We start from the raw sequence: 18,381 nt of genomic DNA on the forward strand, positions 1-18,381 counted from the left end.
TCAACTGAAATAAAACTTGAGATTGGTCGCATTCCATGTACGAGGAATCGTGCCTCCCTCCAGCGTCTCAAGCCTATATGCTCCATTCCCAAGGGCCTCTGACACTCTGAAAGGACCAGTCCACTTGGGGGATAGCTTGTTCTCTAGCTGATATGGGTGGGCCTTCCGCATCACTAGGTCAACAACCTGGAACTGGCGAGGCTTCAGCTTCGAGTCGTGCTTGTACTCCACCCTTCTCTTAAATGCTTCAGCTTTAATTCTTGTTTCCTCCCTGACTTCATCCAGTAGTTCCAGGTTCACCTTTCTCTCTTCGTTGGACTCTTCAGCCACGAAGTTCTGGAAGCGTGGCGAGCTCACCTGGATCTCCACTGGAATCATCGCGTCTGACCCATACACCAAGTTGAAGGGTGTCTCTCTAGTGGTGGACTGGGGAGTGGTGTGGTAAGCCCACACTATTCTAGGGACCTCCTCTGCCCAGGTTACTTTGGCCTTCTCAAGCCTTCTCTTCAAACCTCTGAGCAGGACTCTGTTGGCAGACTCGACCTGCCCATTCATCTAGGGGTGCTCGACTGATGCGAACACCTTTTTTATTCCAACCTCTGAGCATAGCTTACCCAGTTGTTGGCTTGCAAACTGCATGCCATTATCAGACACCAAGCGCTTTGGTACCCCGAAGCGGCACACTATGCTCTTCCATACGAAGTGCGTGATCTTGTGGGGTGTGATATGGGCCACGGGCTCAGCCTCGATCCATTTCGTGAAGTACTCTATGGCAACCACGAGGTACTTCATTTGTCTTATCGCCAAAGGAAAGGGTTCTAGGATATCGATTCCCCATGTATGGAAAGGCCAAGGGCTGTAAATCAACTTGATCTCCTCTGGCGGCACCTTGTGCCAGTCAGCGTGTTGCTGACACTGCTTGCACTGCTGTGCGTACCTCGTGCAGTCTTCCCTTACTGTTGGCCAATAGTGATGTGATTCCAATAGCACAATATGATTGATTCTTGACATTCTTAGGAATCATCTTGAGTTGGATATGAGATAGGCACTTTATGATAGAATTGGATCAAGGTTCTATGTTCAAGAACTCACCAAGACTAGTACCAAAACCCAAACTCATATGGAAGTTCCATGTATTGTCAAATTGAACCAAACAAATTGAATGAAAAGGCAAAAGCACCGAACAAAATGCATAAGAACAGAATTGCACCGAAAAATTAAGCTAGAAATGAAGAAAAATCAAAGATGAACGGCAGAAAGTAAATGACCGAAGCAAAAAGCAATAGAAGCTAGAAAACCGAATTGAAAAAGCAAAGGAAACAAGCTAAGACATGAACATAAAAAGAGAAGGAAGGAAGGAGAAGAGAAAGCTCATGAAGATGGAGGATTGGTTGGATGATCACGCCACTTAGAGGATGGAGACTCCAAGATGAGTGTGCTATGCCGCCACTTGAGGTAACCAAAGAACTCTCAAGATAAGACTAAATGAGGAAGGCACAAAGCTTTCCAATTCTCTCTCAAATTGAGTAGAGTTTCACTAATACAAATTTCCAATCTGAATTGTACAAGCTAAGCACCTTTATTTATAGCCTAGAGGTGCTGAAATGCAAAGCTAATTAAATTCAAAATTCCCCCCAAATTACATGAAAGTGGCGCCAAGCATGAGGAAGGTGTGACTTCCTCTCTCACTTTGGCACCTCCCTATTACTCCTACACCTCTCTACTAAATGCACACCCCCCTAAGACTCCTAAACTAAAGACCTAAAGATGCTTTAACAAAAGAGGTTTCTAATGTTTCCCTCTAAGCACCTTCAAACAAAGAAATTACAAAAAGAGAAAACAAACGTCCATTAGCTCCTAAAGCCTTGAACATGCTCCTTGTAAGCCTTTGAGGTGGAGCTTGAACTCCATGAGCGTCCTCCATTTGAGCCTCAACCTCTTCTTGTTCTTGATGATTGGCCTCCATGTCCACTTGAGCTTGATCTCCATCAAAGAGTATCCCGCATGAATGGCTTTTGATGCTAGAGATCACCCACTGATGTGACTCCCACATATTCCTTCGTGGAGCTCTGTCATTATTCGCACGCATTGGTCTCCGCTTACACATACCAAGATTGGATGGGTGAACCCATGTCTGAACAGCTCTCCGTCAATGATAGTGTACTTGTAGAATTTTTCTTGACTTTCCTGGATTCTATGGGTTCCAATGGGAGTATCCCATCAGCCAGGTAGCGCTTGTAGGGCATCATCCATGTCTCTCCCCCTTCGACCAGGCAGATCTGCATTGATTGCTCCCCCAGGATTGGATATATGCTTACCTTGGGAGTTTGCAGTGTTTCCTGGGTCAGTGACTGATGACTCCTCGCCCCTCCTCTCGTCGTGCTGACCTGGTGCACCCCTACCAATTATCTACGGTGAGCGTTTGATGTGTCTTCAGGGTTTCCTGTATGACCATCCTCTGCTTGCCCCCCTTGCCTGAACTAGCGAGCTTAGCTAGCAAGTCAGCTCAGACATTCTGCTCTCTAAGGACATGCACCAGCTCGAACACCGTGAATGACCCCTTCAGAACCTGGACGTACCCTAGGTACGTGGCCATCTGGGGGTCCTTGACCTGGTATTCCCCAGTCACCTGACCTGTGACTAATAAGGAGTCGTTGTTTGCCAACAGACTTTGCGCTCCCATCTCCTTTGCCAACAGCATGCCTGCAATGAGGGCTTCGTACTCCTTCTGATTGTTGCTGGCCTTGAAGGCGAACCGTAGGGCCTGCTCGATTAACAACTCGTTCGGTCCCTCCAAGATGACACCTGCCTCGCTGCCTTGTTGGTTAGAGGACCCACCAGAAATTGGCTTCCTCTCGGTGTGCATCTGCCGAAGAGAGCTCTACCACGAAATCTGCGTAAACTTGGCCTTTGATAGGACCTCGGGGCTCGTACTGGACATCGAACTCTAAGAGTTCCACTGCCTATCGTACCATCCTTCCCGCCACATTCGGTTTCTGCAGGACCTTGCCGATAGGCAGGTCTGTCATCACCACCACTGTAAAGCTTTGAAAATAATGGCGAAGTCTCCTAGCTGAGAACACCACTACCAGAGCCTCCTTCTATAGGGCCTGGTACCTCACCTCAGGCCCTTGCAATACTTTGCTCACAAAGTATATAGGCTTCTAAACTTGGTCCTGCTGCTGCACGAGGACCAAACTGATTGCCCGCTCCGTCACAACAAAGTACAGGCGAAGTGAAGAACCTGGTTGTGGTTTGCACAACATTGGAGGACTGGCCAAGTACTCCTTCAGCTTGAGGAACGCCTCTTCACACTCCCTGGTCCAGATGAACCTATTGTTCCTCCTCAGACACTGGAAGTAAGGGTGACCCTTGTCTCCTCCAGCTGATACAAATCTAGACAGAGCGGTCATCTGCCCTGTCAACTATTGCACCTCCTTTACTGAGATTGGGCTTCTCATCGCAAGGATTGCAACGCACTTCTCGGGGTTCGCCTCTATCCCACGCTCGGTGAGTAAGAAACCCAAGAATTTACCTGCTTCCACCCCGAACACACACTTCTTGGGGTTCAGCTTCGGCCTGTACTTAGCTATTGTTGTAAATAGCTCTTCTAAGTCAGCCACATGTTGATCTTTCACCTGCGAGGTCACCACCATGTCGTCCACGTAGGCTTGCACATTTCGCCATATCATGGGCGCGAGCACTCTGTCTATCAGCCTCTGGTAGGTGGCACCTGCATTCTTGAGCCCAAAGGGCATCACGATGTAATAGTAACAAGACAACTCTGTCATGAACGCTGTCTTGCACTTGTCCCTGGGGTGCATCTTGATCTGGTTGTACCCAGAAAAAGCATCCATGAAACTGAGCATCTTGCAGCCCGAGGCACTGTCTACCAAGGCGTCGATGCTTGGTAGAGAATAGGAATCCTTCGGGCATGTTTTGTTAAGGTCGGTGAAGTCAACGCACATTCTCCATTTCCCGTTGGCCTTCTTCACTAAGACCACATTGGCCAACCACTCAGGATACTGGATCTCCCATATGTGGCCGGCGCTCATCATCTTCTTCATCTCTTCTTTATTAACCTGTCGCCTCTCTTCGTTGAACTTCCTTCTTCTCTGGCGGACAGGCCTGACCTTGGGGTACATGGTGAGCCGGTGGCACAGGAAGTCTGGATCTATGCCTGGTATGTCCGAGGCAGACCATGCGAAGGCATCCAAATGTTGTGCTATGACCCCGACGATCTGGTCCTGTGCTTCTTGGCTCATTGATTTTCCAAGCTTCAACGTTCTACCTCCAATCTCCCTCTTTAGGACTTCCCCTGCTGGTTCGGGTCGCCTCTCTCGAGCGATCTCTGCTCGGGCGGTCCCTTCTTCACTTGGGGCCCTGGTGGTAACCATGAATACCCCTCTCTTCGTCCTGAGGCTGTTCTCATAACATCTCTTGGCCTCCTTCTGATCTGACTTGATGGTAATCACCTTTCCTCCCAAGTTAGGCAGCTTCATCTTCATGTGCCTCGTCGACGCCACCGCCCTCAGCCTGTTCAGCGTAGGTCTACCCAAAAGTACGTTATATGCGGAGGGGGCATTGACGACGAGGTACCTGATGTTCTCCGTACGAGACGCGACACCATCTGTGAAGGTGGTCCTCAACTCCAAATGCCCACGCACCTCCGTCTAGTCTCCCGTGAAGCCGTATAGGCAGCCAATATAAGGCCTTAGCAGGTCAGGGGACAACTACAGCTTGTTGAAGGTCGTCCAGAACATCACGTCTGTCGGCCCTGGTGAAGACAAGGTCGACGTCAAGGGCGTCGTCTGCCTCTTGCGCCTCTACCGACATCACTGCTCGTGCATACTTCTTCCACTGAGAAGCGGTGCACCCTCCTCTTGAAAAAACCCCCGCGATCGTATGGACCTCGCCATGCACGGGTATCTCGTGCCCTTGATCCTCTCATGACGTCGTCGCGTTCGGGGCTCTCTGTGACTCCACCAAGTAGTCATTCAGTAAACTGCTCTTCACCAGCTCATCTAACTTGTGTGCCAACGCCAAGCAGTTGCGTATGGGGTGGCCAAACGCTTGGTGGAACTCGCACCACGCATTCTTGTTAGGCCCGCCCTAACTTCTTGTCGGACTTAGCGGGTATCTTCAATCTCTCCGCTATATTGGGGACGGTGATCAGGTCCTTCAGTTCCACCACGAAGTTGTGCCTTGGTGGCACATTCTCCCTTGCGCGTCCCCTAGTTTGGGGCTTCCTGGTGGCGTAAGGCTGCTGCTTCGCTGAGGCCATCTTCTCTGTCGTTGCCTCATATACCTTCAGGGGTTGAGGTCGACCTGGTGCTCGTGGGCGCGTAGGAACAACGCATGTGCGCTTCTCGTTGACTTCTCCCTCCGCAGCAATGTGAGCCACCGCTCGACGCCTTATCTCGCCGAAAGTTTTGGGGCGGTTCCTGATGAGCGACTCATTGAAGGGCCCGGGCACGATGCCCTTTCTGAACGCGTGCACCATCATTGTCTCATCTTTGGTGTTCAACCTCACCACCTGTGCCCCAAAACGGTTGAGGAATTCCTTCAAGGACTCTCCTCGGTACTGTCTTACGTGAAAGAGATTGTAAGATATGGGTGGGGGAGCCCAATTTTCGATGTACTGCTCTCTGAACAGCTTAGAAAGTTGCGCGAATGAAGTTACGTGACCATCAAGGAGGCTGATGAACCAATCCATCGCTATCCCCACCAACGTGCTCATGAACAGTTTGCATCGCACGGCGTCAGAGCCCCCAACCAACATCATCTGCGTATGAAAGGTCGTGAGGTGAGCCTCTGGGTCCTCCACCCCCGTGAAGGTGGCTTTGGGCCCCACGAACGTGGCTGGTATCACAGCGTCCATAATCGCCTACGAGAATGGCATTGGGAAATCCCTGGGTGGCGTCGTAAGTTCTTGATCATCCACTTCACGTTCCCCTGCCTGATTGCACAAGTCCCTGCGTAATTCCTCGTTGGCTCTTTGCAATTCCTCATTTCTCGCCAGCGACGCAGCCAAATCAATCTGGATGCGTTCTTGATCCGCTCTTGATGCAGCCACCGTTTCTTGGAGAGCCTGAATCATTTTCATGATATGTTGCAGAGTGAGGCTTTCGCCACCATTCAGTGAAACGGATCCTTGCCTCGTGTTTCTCATCTTTCTTGATCTTTCTTGTTCTTGCGAATGGGACAGTGTTTTAAATCGTGCCCCACGGTGGGCACCAAATGTTCCTACCGATTGACTCGATTGTCTTCACGCCCAAGTATCCCTGCTTTCGTTTGTGCCTTTCCTCAATCAAAAACCTAAAATCATAAGGATAAAGGGCGCCCTAGAGGCCGTTTGCACTCCGACGCTTAAGTCAGTATAGGGCTAGGAAACACCAAAGGTAAGCTGAAAAAGCTCTATGTGTGTGTGTTAGCGTAAAGCTTTGTATGAATCGCGTAAAACTGTGTGTACCTTCTTAGGTTTAATACTATCCTTTATATACTTTAGGCTTTCCACTGATTTCGCCAACCATAATTAGGTTTTCTGAGGGTGTGCCTTAGCGCCGCTATCACCCACTCTTAGGGCAATCTAGCGCGTAAGGCTCCCTTACTAGAGTGCAACCTCTGGCGGGATGACCACCTGTGTACCAACTTGTGCACCTAATCTCTGGGGCCATCCGTCTTGGGATTCCCCTAGTTGTTCACGTGCCATGCATGCGGCTCACCCCTGGAACGTGACCCTCACAAGTCGTATCTCTTCCAGTTGCTCTTTACTCGTGTTACGCTTGAACGTGTCATCCACACCACACGTATTGGCCCTCGTGATCTAGGCTTCTCCCTAACTAACAACTGTTGTGTGGTCTGGGATCCACCTCTTGTGGCCCAGCTCTGCTCTTCGAGTCACCGATGTCCGACCTCTCTACACTGCCGAGGACACATCAGCACATCCTGATGATCGATGTCTGACCACTCTTCCGTACCTTCTCTCACGTGCCTTGCGAGACACTGACCCATGCCGCTCGTGGGACCCACCTTACGTGGCCCATAATTACTAGTGGTCAAACGACGCTCGAGGACTGGTCGATACAGATTATATAAAGGAAATCTATAAAGACGACCTTGATTTCTCTCTCATCTATCAAGAGTGCTCAAAAGAAGGACATAAAGACTTTTTCATACATGATGGTTTCCTTTTCAAAGGGAAAAGACTTTGTGTTCCCCAAGGGTCTTTAAGATAATCTCTTGTTAGAGAAGCACATGAGGGTGGACTTATGGGACACTTTGGGGGTAGCTAAGACTTTAGACACATTGCATGAGAATTTCTTTTGGCCCCACATGCACAAATCCATACATAACATCTGTGACAAATGCATAGCATGTAGGAAGGCTAAGTCTAAAGTGCAACCCCATGGCTAATATACCCCTCTTCCTATCCCAACTACGCCTTGGGCAGACATCTCCATGGATTTTATTTTAGGCTTCCCAAGACATCCAAGGGTATGGATTCTATCTTTGTGTAGTGGATCGATTTTCTAAAATGGTTCACTTTATTCCATGCCACAAAGTAGATGATGCTTTTATTGCAAATCTCTTCTTCAAGGAAGTAGTTTGATTGCATGGGCTTCCTAGATGTATTGTATCAGACAAAGATTCGAAGTTCTTAAGTCACTTATGGAGGACTTTGTGGGGGAAAACTGGGAACTAAACTCCTATTTTCTACTACTTGCCATCCCCAAACTGATTGTTAAACAGAAGTGGTTAATAGAACTTTGGGTCAAAATGTTGAGGTGCCTTATTTTCGGGAACCCAAGGGTGTGGGAAAATTTACTACCTCATATTGAGTTTGCCTATAATAGAGTAGTAAATTCTACTACCTCCCACACCCCTTTTGAGGTTGTGTATGGATTCAATCCCCTCACACCTCTTGACCTCCTTCCTATTCTTGTACTTGGTGAGGTGTTGTGTAAAGATGGTTTTGAAAAAGCTTCTTTTATTAAAGACTTGCACCACCACATCAAGCTGCAAATTGAAAGGAAGATAGGCAAGTATCCTGAGCATGCTAACAAAGGGCACAAGGCATTGATCTTTGAACCTGGGGATTGGGTTTGGCTCACTTGTGGAAGGATAGATTCCCTACTCATAGGAAGTCCAAACTTATGCCACGTAGTCCTTTTCAGGTCCTCAAGAGGAATAGTGACAATGCCTATGAGTTTGATCTGCCTGATACGTACTTAGGTAGTCATTCTTTCAATATCAGTTATCTGACTCCTTTCTCTGCAGGTCTTCCAAATTCGTGGACAAATTCCCTCCCACCTGGGGAGCATGATGAGAACCTAGGAGAGAGGGCGTCTACTGACCAAGCCCAACCCATGACCTCAGCACCCACCATACCTCAGAAGATTACTAGGAGCAGAGCACAAACTCTGGGTGTTGAGCATTAGTTGGTTTCCCTATTTATAATTTCAGTAGAGTAAGTGTCTTTTAGTACAAATGGGGGTGTGCCTAGTTTTTTGGCTCATGAAGCCTTGTAAGGTGGGAAGCTTAACCTATCTTATAGAAGATTAGGCTTATGGTGCGACATTGACCTTAGTCAATGACCTAGGCCGCACCACTTTTCCTCTTCCCTTTTTACCCTCACTTCTTGTTTTCCAAGGCTCCTCCTCTTATAAATAGGAGACCTCACTCATTGTATTTCCAAGTTGAAACTAATAGAAGAAAAGTTACTCTGCACAAATTTGTGTGTGATGCTAGTGAGGCTTGTTCATCTTAGTCTTTAGTCTTATCTTGTGAGTTTTTTAGAGATCTCAAGTGGCGACTTCCAACACTTATTTTGGAGTAAATTCATCCTCCAAGTGGCGTGCTCCCTTTCTCAACTTCATTCTCATAAGCTTCCTTACTCCTTCATCTTTTCATTCCATTTGTCATTCTATTTTATTGATAAATATGTTCTTGTTTGATTTCTTTATGTCCATTCGACTATTGTCATTTAGTCATGTTTTCCATGCTTAATTCAACACCTATTCTTGTCATCATGTTCATCTTATCAATGTCTTTTCCTTTTGCCTTTGAGAAATGCACATTCACATCTACTTAACCACTTGATTAAGTTAATGTCCAGTGGGAATTTTCCTAAGGTTTCACTCATAAATGCCTAAAAATCTCAATCCTAAAAGTAAAGTGTCACCTAAATGAAAACTCTTAAAATCAACTCACATCACAATGTGTCAATCCTTCTCTTCTAAAGTGACGACCATGTCGTCCACATACGCCTGCACATTTCGGCCAATCATTGGGGCAAGAATTCTATCCATTAACCTCTAATAGATGGCACTAGCATTCTTGAGGCTAAAGGGCATGACCTTGTAGCAATAGTTGGAGAGCTCGGTCATGAAGGCGGTCTTACTCTCATCTCGGAGATGCATACGGATCTTATTGTACCCCGAGAACGCGTCTAGGAAACTCAACAATCGACAACCTTCCCGTACCTTCACCTTGGCCACGTTCTTCCTAGTTGGGTATGGTGCTCGCCTTGCGTCCATCCTCTTCTCAGTCATGGCTTCGTTGATCCTCACAGGTCGAGCTCGGCTACCCTTCTTAGGCTTGGTTTGCCATGGATATGTGTTGTTGTGCTTCATATACACTACTTCCTCCGCGCTGATGTGGGCGACAACCTGACATCGTATCTCGACAAATGTCACTACCGAATTCCTGATCAACGAGTCACTGAATGGACCTGCCATGACTCCCTGCCCGAAAGCATTGACCATCAAGGGCTCGTCATGGGTCTGGAGCTTCACTATGAATGCCTAGAACCTATTCAAATAAATTTTTAGAGACTCACCTTGCCTCTACTTCACGTTGAAGAAATCAAATGAGATCAGTGGTTGGGCCTGGTTGACAGAGAATTGTTCCCTGAACAACTCGGAAAACTGGTCGAAGGAGGTGATGTGGCCGTTAGGAAGGCCACTAAACCATTGTAGGGATGTACTCGTGAACGTTCCCATGAACATTTTGCAATGGATAGCATATGTTCCTCCAAAAATAATCATTTGGACGTTGAAAGTTGTAAGATGGTTTTCAGGGTTTTCTACTATTTTGAAAACGATTTTAGGCGTTATGTAGTTCGCTGGTATGAGAGCATCTATGATCGCCTGCGAGAATGGCTTGGGACGAGCTCTTGGTTGTACACTCGGACCTCGCTCCGCTGTAGAGCGTTGATCAAGATGTTGTAGATTCTTGCGCAATTCCTCGTTGGCCTTGCGCAATTCCTCCCTGTTTTCTCGCGAAACATCTATCTCTGCCATCAGTTGACCTTTCCTGATCAGCTACTCAACTCGAGCTTCCAGAATAAGCTTTTCCTGTGTAGCTTTAGCCTCTGCCATTGCTTCAACTGCTGCCCCTGCCATCAGCCTCTCTTGCTCGGCTTTGGCTTCGACCAATAGCCTTTCCTGGTCGGCTTTAGTCTGTTGTTGGATCCACTCCAACTCTCGCTTGTACTGCTCGTTGGCTTCTTGGAGAGTTTTCACTGTATCCATAAGCTGCTATAGGGTGGGGGCATCGTTCCGTTCAAATCCTAGTGGAACTTGCCTCGTGTCCCTCATTAGGTCAGAAAACTCAAACACAACTGTGGATGGGATCAGGTTTTATCGGGGCCCACGGTGGGCGCCAAATGTTCTTGCCAATTCATTTCCTCGTCGGTTGCCTTGGCGACAAGCTCTAGCCCCGGTCTGCCTCTTCTGAAATTTGCTTTACGTCTTGCTGCACTGGAACGCGGCTCCGCTAAAACAGAGGGGGCCCTACCTGTTGATTTCACTCTAACGATCAAGTCAGTAAGGGTTACTAGAATTCTTGAAGTATTAAGTTTCAGTCTTATAAACAACGTACCTATACCTGGGGTTTCAACCCCCTTTTAAAGCTTATCTCTTGTAACAACTTTCTCTCATGAGAATCTAATCTCAACTGAAAGCATACCTAACAGGAAAACATTCTGTTTACAGGCGCCTTTTCTCAAGGGGCTACAACAGAAAGGAATTTTATCTCTAAGGAGAGCATAAAATAATAACAGAACAACCACCTGCCAGCAGGACACCATCTTAGACGCCAACAACAGGGAGATATTCTGCTTACGTGGACACCCTACTCATGGTGCAACGTTATCCTTTACCATGCATGCTACTTAACCACTATGTGACCTAGAACACACATACTTAGGTTAAAAGAATTATTTACTTGACCTAGACACCACATGTACTATACATACCCATAGGTTCAAAAATACCCTTAACTAATAGTCTTATACTAACGTATAGAAAAAATTATTTTAATTGTGCCCCAATTGCTTACCAATAAAACTGGACCAAATTCATGACCCGCATGTTGGACCCAATAGCCGAACTGACCTACTCACTCCGTGCACCGAGTTAAACATTTAGCACTCTGTCACCTCATATTTATCCATGTCATCATTACATGGTTTTTTGACCATGATGGGGTTATTATTTTTGGTTTTTACCAAAATGGGGTCCGTTTAAAAAAAATTACAAATTTAGGCAAGTTGTGCCTATTTGGGACGACTTCATATGCAGAAGTCGTCCCAATTAGGCACGACTTCTGCCATGTCATACTAAAGTCGTGCCAACTTGGTACGACTTCTGCCCTGTCATACTGAAGTCATGCCAACTTGGCACGACTTCTGCCCTGTCATACTGAAGTCGTGCCAACTTGGCACGACTTTTGCCACGTTATAATTTTTTATTTTATTGTTTATATATTGGATAGTAAGTTATGTAATGTTAAAAATTAATTTCTTTTCATCATTACGTGTTCTGTAAAATCATTACTTCTCAAGCTATTTATTTTGCAAATTCACAACAATAATTCTCTATTTATTTTCCAAATACAATAATTTCTCATTTATCTATTTATTTCCAAATTCAATAACAATTTTCTTCATTTTTTAATTAATCAAATAATCAAGTTATTGTATTACATTATCGTCAAACATGATCCATACACGATTATTCAATTTTTTGTTCCTTAAAACTAACACTCTTAGAAAATTATGTATCAAATTAATTTTTAACATTACATAACTTACTACCCAATATATAAACAATAAAATAAAAAATATGACGTGGCAGAAGTCATGCCAAGTTGACACGACTTCAATATGACGAGGCAGAAGTCGTGCCAAGTTGGCACGACTTCAGTATGACATGGCAGAAGTCGTGCCTAATTGGAATGATTTCTGCATATGAAGTCGTGCCGAATTGACACAACTTGCCTAAATTTGTAATTTTTTTTAAACGGACCCCATTTTGGTAAAAACCAAAAAAAAAAACCATCATGGTCAAAAAACCTCATTACATCTTCCATGTTAGTAATTTGACAATAAATTAATGAAAATGAAAAATATGTATAATTTTAAATTTCATACTGCAAAAGTTGTGAAATTAAAAATTTAGTGAAAAAAATGAAAAGGATTAAAGTTTAACGATACAAAATATATGAAATTTTCAATTTTATAATTTCTTGGCATAAAACTACTCATAATAAAAAAATGAAAAATATATTTTGAAAAGTGGAGTGTGAACGTATAACTACTGAAAGACATAAAGATATTTTAGACTTTGAAGTGACAGTAAAAGAAAAATAAAGTTCCATTTTTATTCTTGCTTATTATTTACAAAGGAAAAAGATGCTTTGATTTTGATTTGAGAATATTAGTTATCGGCTATAAATAACATGTTGTAGCTGATACAAGATGTCCCATGTGACTTCTGCCCCCAACATATTACCCAATAAGCTTGGACAAGTTAGGGATAAGTATAAGCCGTAAAAGAAATGGGTCTAATTCCTTCAGAAACCACACCTTCCCACGTTCTTCTTTTCCCGTTCATGTCTAAAGGCCACACCATACCCCTTCTCCACTTCGCGCATCTCCTCCACCGTCGTTCCATATCCGTCACCGTCGTCACAACCCCCGCCAACCACCCTTTCATCACGGATTCCCTAAAGGGAACCGCCGCCTCCGTGGTCACGCTTTCCTTCCCCACCATCACAAACATCCCCGTTGGAGTTGAGAGCACGGACAAGCTTCCCTCCATGTCCCTCTTCTACGAGTTCGTCACTGCCACGTCAGCAATGCAACCGCAGTTCGAACAACTCCTCCAGACCCTTCCACGCGTAAACTTCATGGTCACCGACGGCTTCCTCTGGTGGACCCTAGACTCGGCCACTGCGTTTGGAATCCCCAGGTTTGTCTACTACGGCATGAATTGCTATATTAAAGCCGTTTTAATTGAAGCAATGAGAAACGGGATTCTTAAGGGCTCCCAACCCGACAACGAGTTAGTCGAGTTGACTCGGTTCCCGTGGATCCGAGTCTGCAAAGAAGATTTTGACCCCACCTTCAGAAACCCTCACCCCAGTGGTGTTGAATACACGTTCACCATGAATTCGATATCATCCTCACAACGCAGTCATGGCATGTTGGTTAATAGCTTCTACGAGCTTGAGTCTACCTTTGTTGATTACGTGAACGCGGATTCCTCTCCTAAAAGTTGGTGCATTGGCCCTCTCTGTTTGGTTAAATGGACACCGAAGGTTTACTCTGATGAAGGTCTGAAACCCAGGTGGGTGACGTGGTTGGACCACAAGCTTGAAGAGAAGTGTCGTGTTCTGTACGTGGCGTTTGGGTCGCAAGCTGAGATTTCATCTGAGCAACTGGAAGAGATAGCATTAGGGTTGGAAGAATCGGAGGTGAGTTTCCTGTGGGTGATGAGAAAGGAGGAGTGGGGTGTTCCTGATGGGTTTGAAGAAAGAGTGAAGGGAAGAGGGATGGTGGTGAGAGAGTGGGTGGATCAGATAGAGATTCTGATGCATGGGAGTGTGGAAGGGTTTGTGAGCCACTGTGGGTGGAACTCGGTTCTGGAGAGCGTGTGCGCTGGGGTTCCTATTCTGGCATGGCCAATGATGGCAGAGCAGTATTTGAATGCGAGAATGGTGGAAGAGGAGGTGAAGGTGGGGTTGAGGGTGGAAACATGTGATGGTTCAGTGAGAGGGTATGTGAAAAGGGAAGGGCTGAAGAAAGCGGTGATGGAGATGATGGAAGGGGAGAAGGGGAGAAAAGCAAGAGAAAAAGTGAGGGAATTGGCGGAGATGGCCAAATTGGCTACGCAAGAGGGTGGTTCATCGTCGTCGACGTTAGAGTCACTTCTTAATCAGGCATGAGCTTGTCATAAAGACTGGCTTAAAAATATTATTATATTATTATAAATTGTTGTTAAAGGTATGTTTTTATTTAAAAAATATACTCTTGGTATACAATATAATTATGGGATTAAAAATAAATATATATAATAAAAGGAAAATTTATAATTAAATAATATAAAAATATATTAAAATAATATTTCTGTAATTTGGTTGTATTAGGGTTGTCAATATATCTTTATTTTTTTTACTTTTTATTGTGTCAAATAAAAAAATTCTTTATCTTTTGTTTTTATTGGAAAGTGGAAAGTGTAAAGTTGAGGGTGTAGAAGAGTAAAAGTGCGAAGATTTGAAAAGAAAGTGTGAAAAAAGTTGAAAGTCATTAGATTGATAATGTTAGAGTGGATGTGTGAGAGAAGTTTATTAAGTATGTGAGTGATATGATGGCCATAAGACTATTTTTGAATTATTTAAATCGTAAGATTACAAATTTACCTTTATGTAAAAAAATAATTATTATTTTTGTGCATATTTTAATTAATTAAAATAATGTAAAATTTTAATTATAAAAAAAATAATATAAAATTAAAATAAATAAATATAATTTAAATTTTAAATATAACTGTATTATTTTTTGATCCTGCCTGTTGACCGGAACGCTGGAGAATGCCTCGTCAAAGGATCGACGTGCGCACCGCTTATCACCTTCGTTCCTCCCCTGGATCTACTTCAAGAACCTGCAAAGAAACGACACGGCGCCGCTGCGGCCGATCGCACTCCGACGCTCAAGTCAGTGACGGTATCACCAAATACTAAGAACGAGAACCGTGCAAATCCTCTCTCACAATCAGCTCTATCACTCGCAAGCGTAAAGTGTATGAACTGAACGTGCGTACCTCAGAAAGTCTGTTAAGAACTCTTATATACCTGGTGGCTTTCTCTCTCCTGGCAGTTATAGACTTGGACACGTGGCTCGTATCCGACTGTACACGTGCCATCATCTGGAGGCTCCCTGACTTGGCGCTGCTTCTACTCTCATTTTTGGCTAAGTTACTTATGCATGGTACTGCCCAGTGCATAGCTAACTTAGGAGTGCGATCTCTACTGGAACTGGCGAGTTAGGGCCTTCATACACCTTCCCTGTGGTCTCGCCGGCCGCCTTCATAATCTGCTTCTCCTCCATCTTCGGCGATGTGCTTGTTCTGGCGATCTCCGACTGCTTGGTCGCCTGGGTCTTCATCTGGCGACTTGATCTTTAACCTGGCGATCGCCTATTCTGGGAAACTGGAAGTCGGAACACACCAGCTTAACAACTGGCGACTACGCGTGCCCCCCCCCCCCCCGACTTCCTTCCCTTCTTACCAACCTGGCGCCTTGTCAACACGCCTACACTGTAGCAGGATGCCACGTCATCATACCCGACTACCAGGGCGGTACACAAGCCCCCCAGTCTTAAGCGAAGACTTGTCTAGCGAAAAGACTGAAAGAGCCTTCGTTAACACCGATCTACGCGGCACTGACGCAGAATTCCAAGCGATTGCACTTTCTGTTGCTCTGACGCTCCACCAAACCCTTCACTCATCGTTCGACACGTCTCTTCATCTGCCGTTAGCGCTTCCTAAAATCATTTCGAAAACCCTTAAACCCATTACGCTCCACTGTTCCATCACTGTCTTCGTGCTTGCAAACGCTCCAACTTCCCTCTGCGAAAACTCTCAACGCTTTTCAACACTCCAGATCACCATCTTCCTCCATCGTCTTCCCGATCATCGAAAGGTAATTACTTTCCTTCATCTGCTGGGTTTCCTTGCATTTTCACCGATTTGCATCATCCTGTAACTGCCTGGTGCATACGCTGTGGGTCGTTTTTCCATTTCTCTTCTGCATAACTTAGGGCTTTGTCGATCGTCGCAACGAACTCACATTCGTTCGTCGTTTCACCTTCCTTCCATGACCGAGTCAGCCTTCGTAACCCTCCTGATCATTTTTCCTTTCTTCTTCCTTTGCAGCTGCCATCATGACTCGTACCAAGATTACCCCGAACCCCCCTCCATCAGCACGAAACCCTCCTTCACAAGCACACGACTCAACGCAAGTTCGTGGCGCTTCCTCTTCGCAGGCTGAGAGGCCTGCATCTTCCCAATCTGCTCTGGCCCGGGCGACTCCACCTAATGCTGGAGGAGCCCCCGTCCCTCTGCCAGACTTCAAAACTCTATACCCCTGGGCTAACCCAACCCTTCTGAAGGAGACCTCGTCGGTGAACACTGCGGGAGCAGTTTTGCGGTTGACAAAGGGGGACGAGGCCTATCAATCGTTCCACAAGGAGCACGACGAGAGGATGATGGTGCTGCCTTGCCCCGCCGCTCTGCCAGTGTGTGCTGATGACAAAGTAAGCGCCGACGGGCCCTTCTGCTTTGTTTACACAACTTTCTTCAAGAAGGTCAAGCTCAGGTTTCCCCTCACCCGATTCGAGAGGGAACTTTTGACCGAGCTCAATATTGCTGCCGCCCAGCTTCACCCCAACAGCTGGGCGTTTGTTCGAGCCTTTCAAATAACATGCGACCACCTGGGGTTGCCCGCGTCGGTGGACGTGTTCTTGTTCCTTTTTGAGGCCAAGCACCCAGGAGACCGCCTGTGGGTCAGCCTGAACGCAATTGCTGGGAGATCCATTTTTACCATCTTCCAGCAATCGTACAAAGACTGGAAGGGGAAGTTCATCCAAGTGCGCGCAAACGATAAAGACACCTCCCTTCTTGATTGCTTCCCCTTGTACTGGGTGGACAAGGGGAAAAAGGAGTCCAAGAGCTGCTTCAGGAGGCCCAGAAGTCCTGATAGCATGGGAGCTTTGGACAGAGACCTCTGTCTATTCTGGAAGAGGGTGTCGGATGCCAACATAACATTCCTGACCCCCACCTTGATCTCCTTCGAATTCTTTGAGGACCAGCTAGAATTCCAAATAGGTTAGGACATCCAAACTGTTGCTTTGATACTGCTTCTGATATTGTTTCTGGGCGTCTTGTGCGATACGCACAAGACTTTGGTTTTACCTTTTCTGCATATACTACCTGTTTTTCTGTTTTATTACCTCATACACTTGTCGTTTTCTTCTCTGAGCTAACTCATGCATTTTCGTTTCATGCAGACAATATGTTGGGTAAAAACATGCTCGCCGACTTAAAGGCGCTCGCCCGAAACCACGGGTTGGCGACCGGTTCCCAAACGGTGCCCAACTCGGCGGTCGAGAAGGCCATCGTTCATGGGCGATCACCGCCCAAGGAACCCACCCAGCGCAAGAAACTGGTCCTTAAGAGGCCTAAGTGAAAAGCCCCTCAAATCGTCCAAGAGGAGGAAGAAGAGGACGACGAGGTCACCGAGGATGGCCTCGTTACCAAGAGGAAAAGGGTGGCACCATCTTCACCACCTGCCCCACCCCCTCTTCCAACCTCGACACCACCATCAACGCCTACTCCTCCTCCCTCATCGCCAACACCACAAGCTCCTGCATCACCAGTCCAAACAGTTCCGCTGGCCACTGCGCCACCTGCAGCTGAGGCTCAAGAGCCAAATTTCTTGGAGGACCCCCCAAGCGCCTCTACGCCATACGTGTCAGCAGGAGGGGGCCCCCCTTCAAACACTTCAGCTGCAGAAAACGTTCCAATCGGGGATGAGGTTGCTCACACCTCTCCAATCCTGATTACCGAATCCCCGATTGCGTCGCCACACCATGAAGCAACCACTGAAGATATTGCTAAGGAAGGTGGCGGCGAGAACCCTCAACAAGCCCCCCTGGCGCCTCTCCAAGCAGCGAACCTTTCCCTCGAAGTTACAAGGATGTGAGAACCTCTGACTGCCAAACTCAAAACCATAGCAGAGGATATCCCATCGATCATAACGAGGGCTGTGGAGAGCTCCACCAGGAGGCTTCAAGACTGAAAATAGCACTATGAAGGTCGAGGTGGAGAAAATGTCATTCAGCCTGACGCTCGCAGAACTTGATCACTCCCGAGTAGAGGATGCCCTGAATACCGAGCTCAGGCTGGCGCGCAAGGAAGCTGCTGACCTTCGCCGCAAAGTTCATGATCTTGCCCAAGAGAAAGTTGAGCTAGAAAGCAAAATCGTGCCTCTGCGCACCAAGGCGAGCGACTTGGAGGCTCACATTCAAGCTGACGC

At 46.4% G+C, this 18,381-nt stretch overlaps 3 protein-coding genes across 3 annotated transcripts; 1 reads left to right on the forward strand and 2 right to left on the reverse strand.

The window, feature by feature from the left end:
- LOC137824818 (uncharacterized) lies at positions 1-555 on the reverse strand. The gene has a single exon (XM_068630496.1). The coding sequence runs from the start codon at positions 553-555 to the stop codon at positions 1-3; it is 555 nt and encodes a 184-aa protein (XP_068486597.1).
- Positions 556-2,506: 1,951 nt separating this feature from the next.
- Positions 2,507-2,866, reverse strand: LOC137824819 (uncharacterized). The gene has a single exon (XM_068630497.1). It carries the CDS (start codon positions 2,864-2,866, stop codon positions 2,507-2,509), a length of 360 nt encoding a protein of 119 aa, XP_068486598.1.
- Positions 2,867-12,770: 9,904 nt separating this feature from the next.
- On the forward strand, positions 12,771-14,490 carry LOC137826689 (UDP-glycosyltransferase 90A1-like). Its single transcript, XM_068632761.1, has one exon. The coding sequence runs from the start codon at positions 12,844-12,846 to the stop codon at positions 14,230-14,232; it is 1,389 nt and encodes a 462-aa protein (XP_068488862.1). The 5' UTR covers positions 12,771-12,843; the 3' UTR covers positions 14,233-14,490.
- Positions 14,491-18,381: the final 3,891 nt, after the last annotated feature.

The sequence above is a fragment of the Phaseolus vulgaris genome, chromosome 8, assembly GCF_000499845.2.
Source record: "Phaseolus vulgaris cultivar G19833 chromosome 8, P. vulgaris v2.0, whole genome shotgun sequence".
NCBI lineage: Eukaryota > Viridiplantae > Streptophyta > Magnoliopsida > Fabales > Fabaceae > Phaseolus > Phaseolus vulgaris.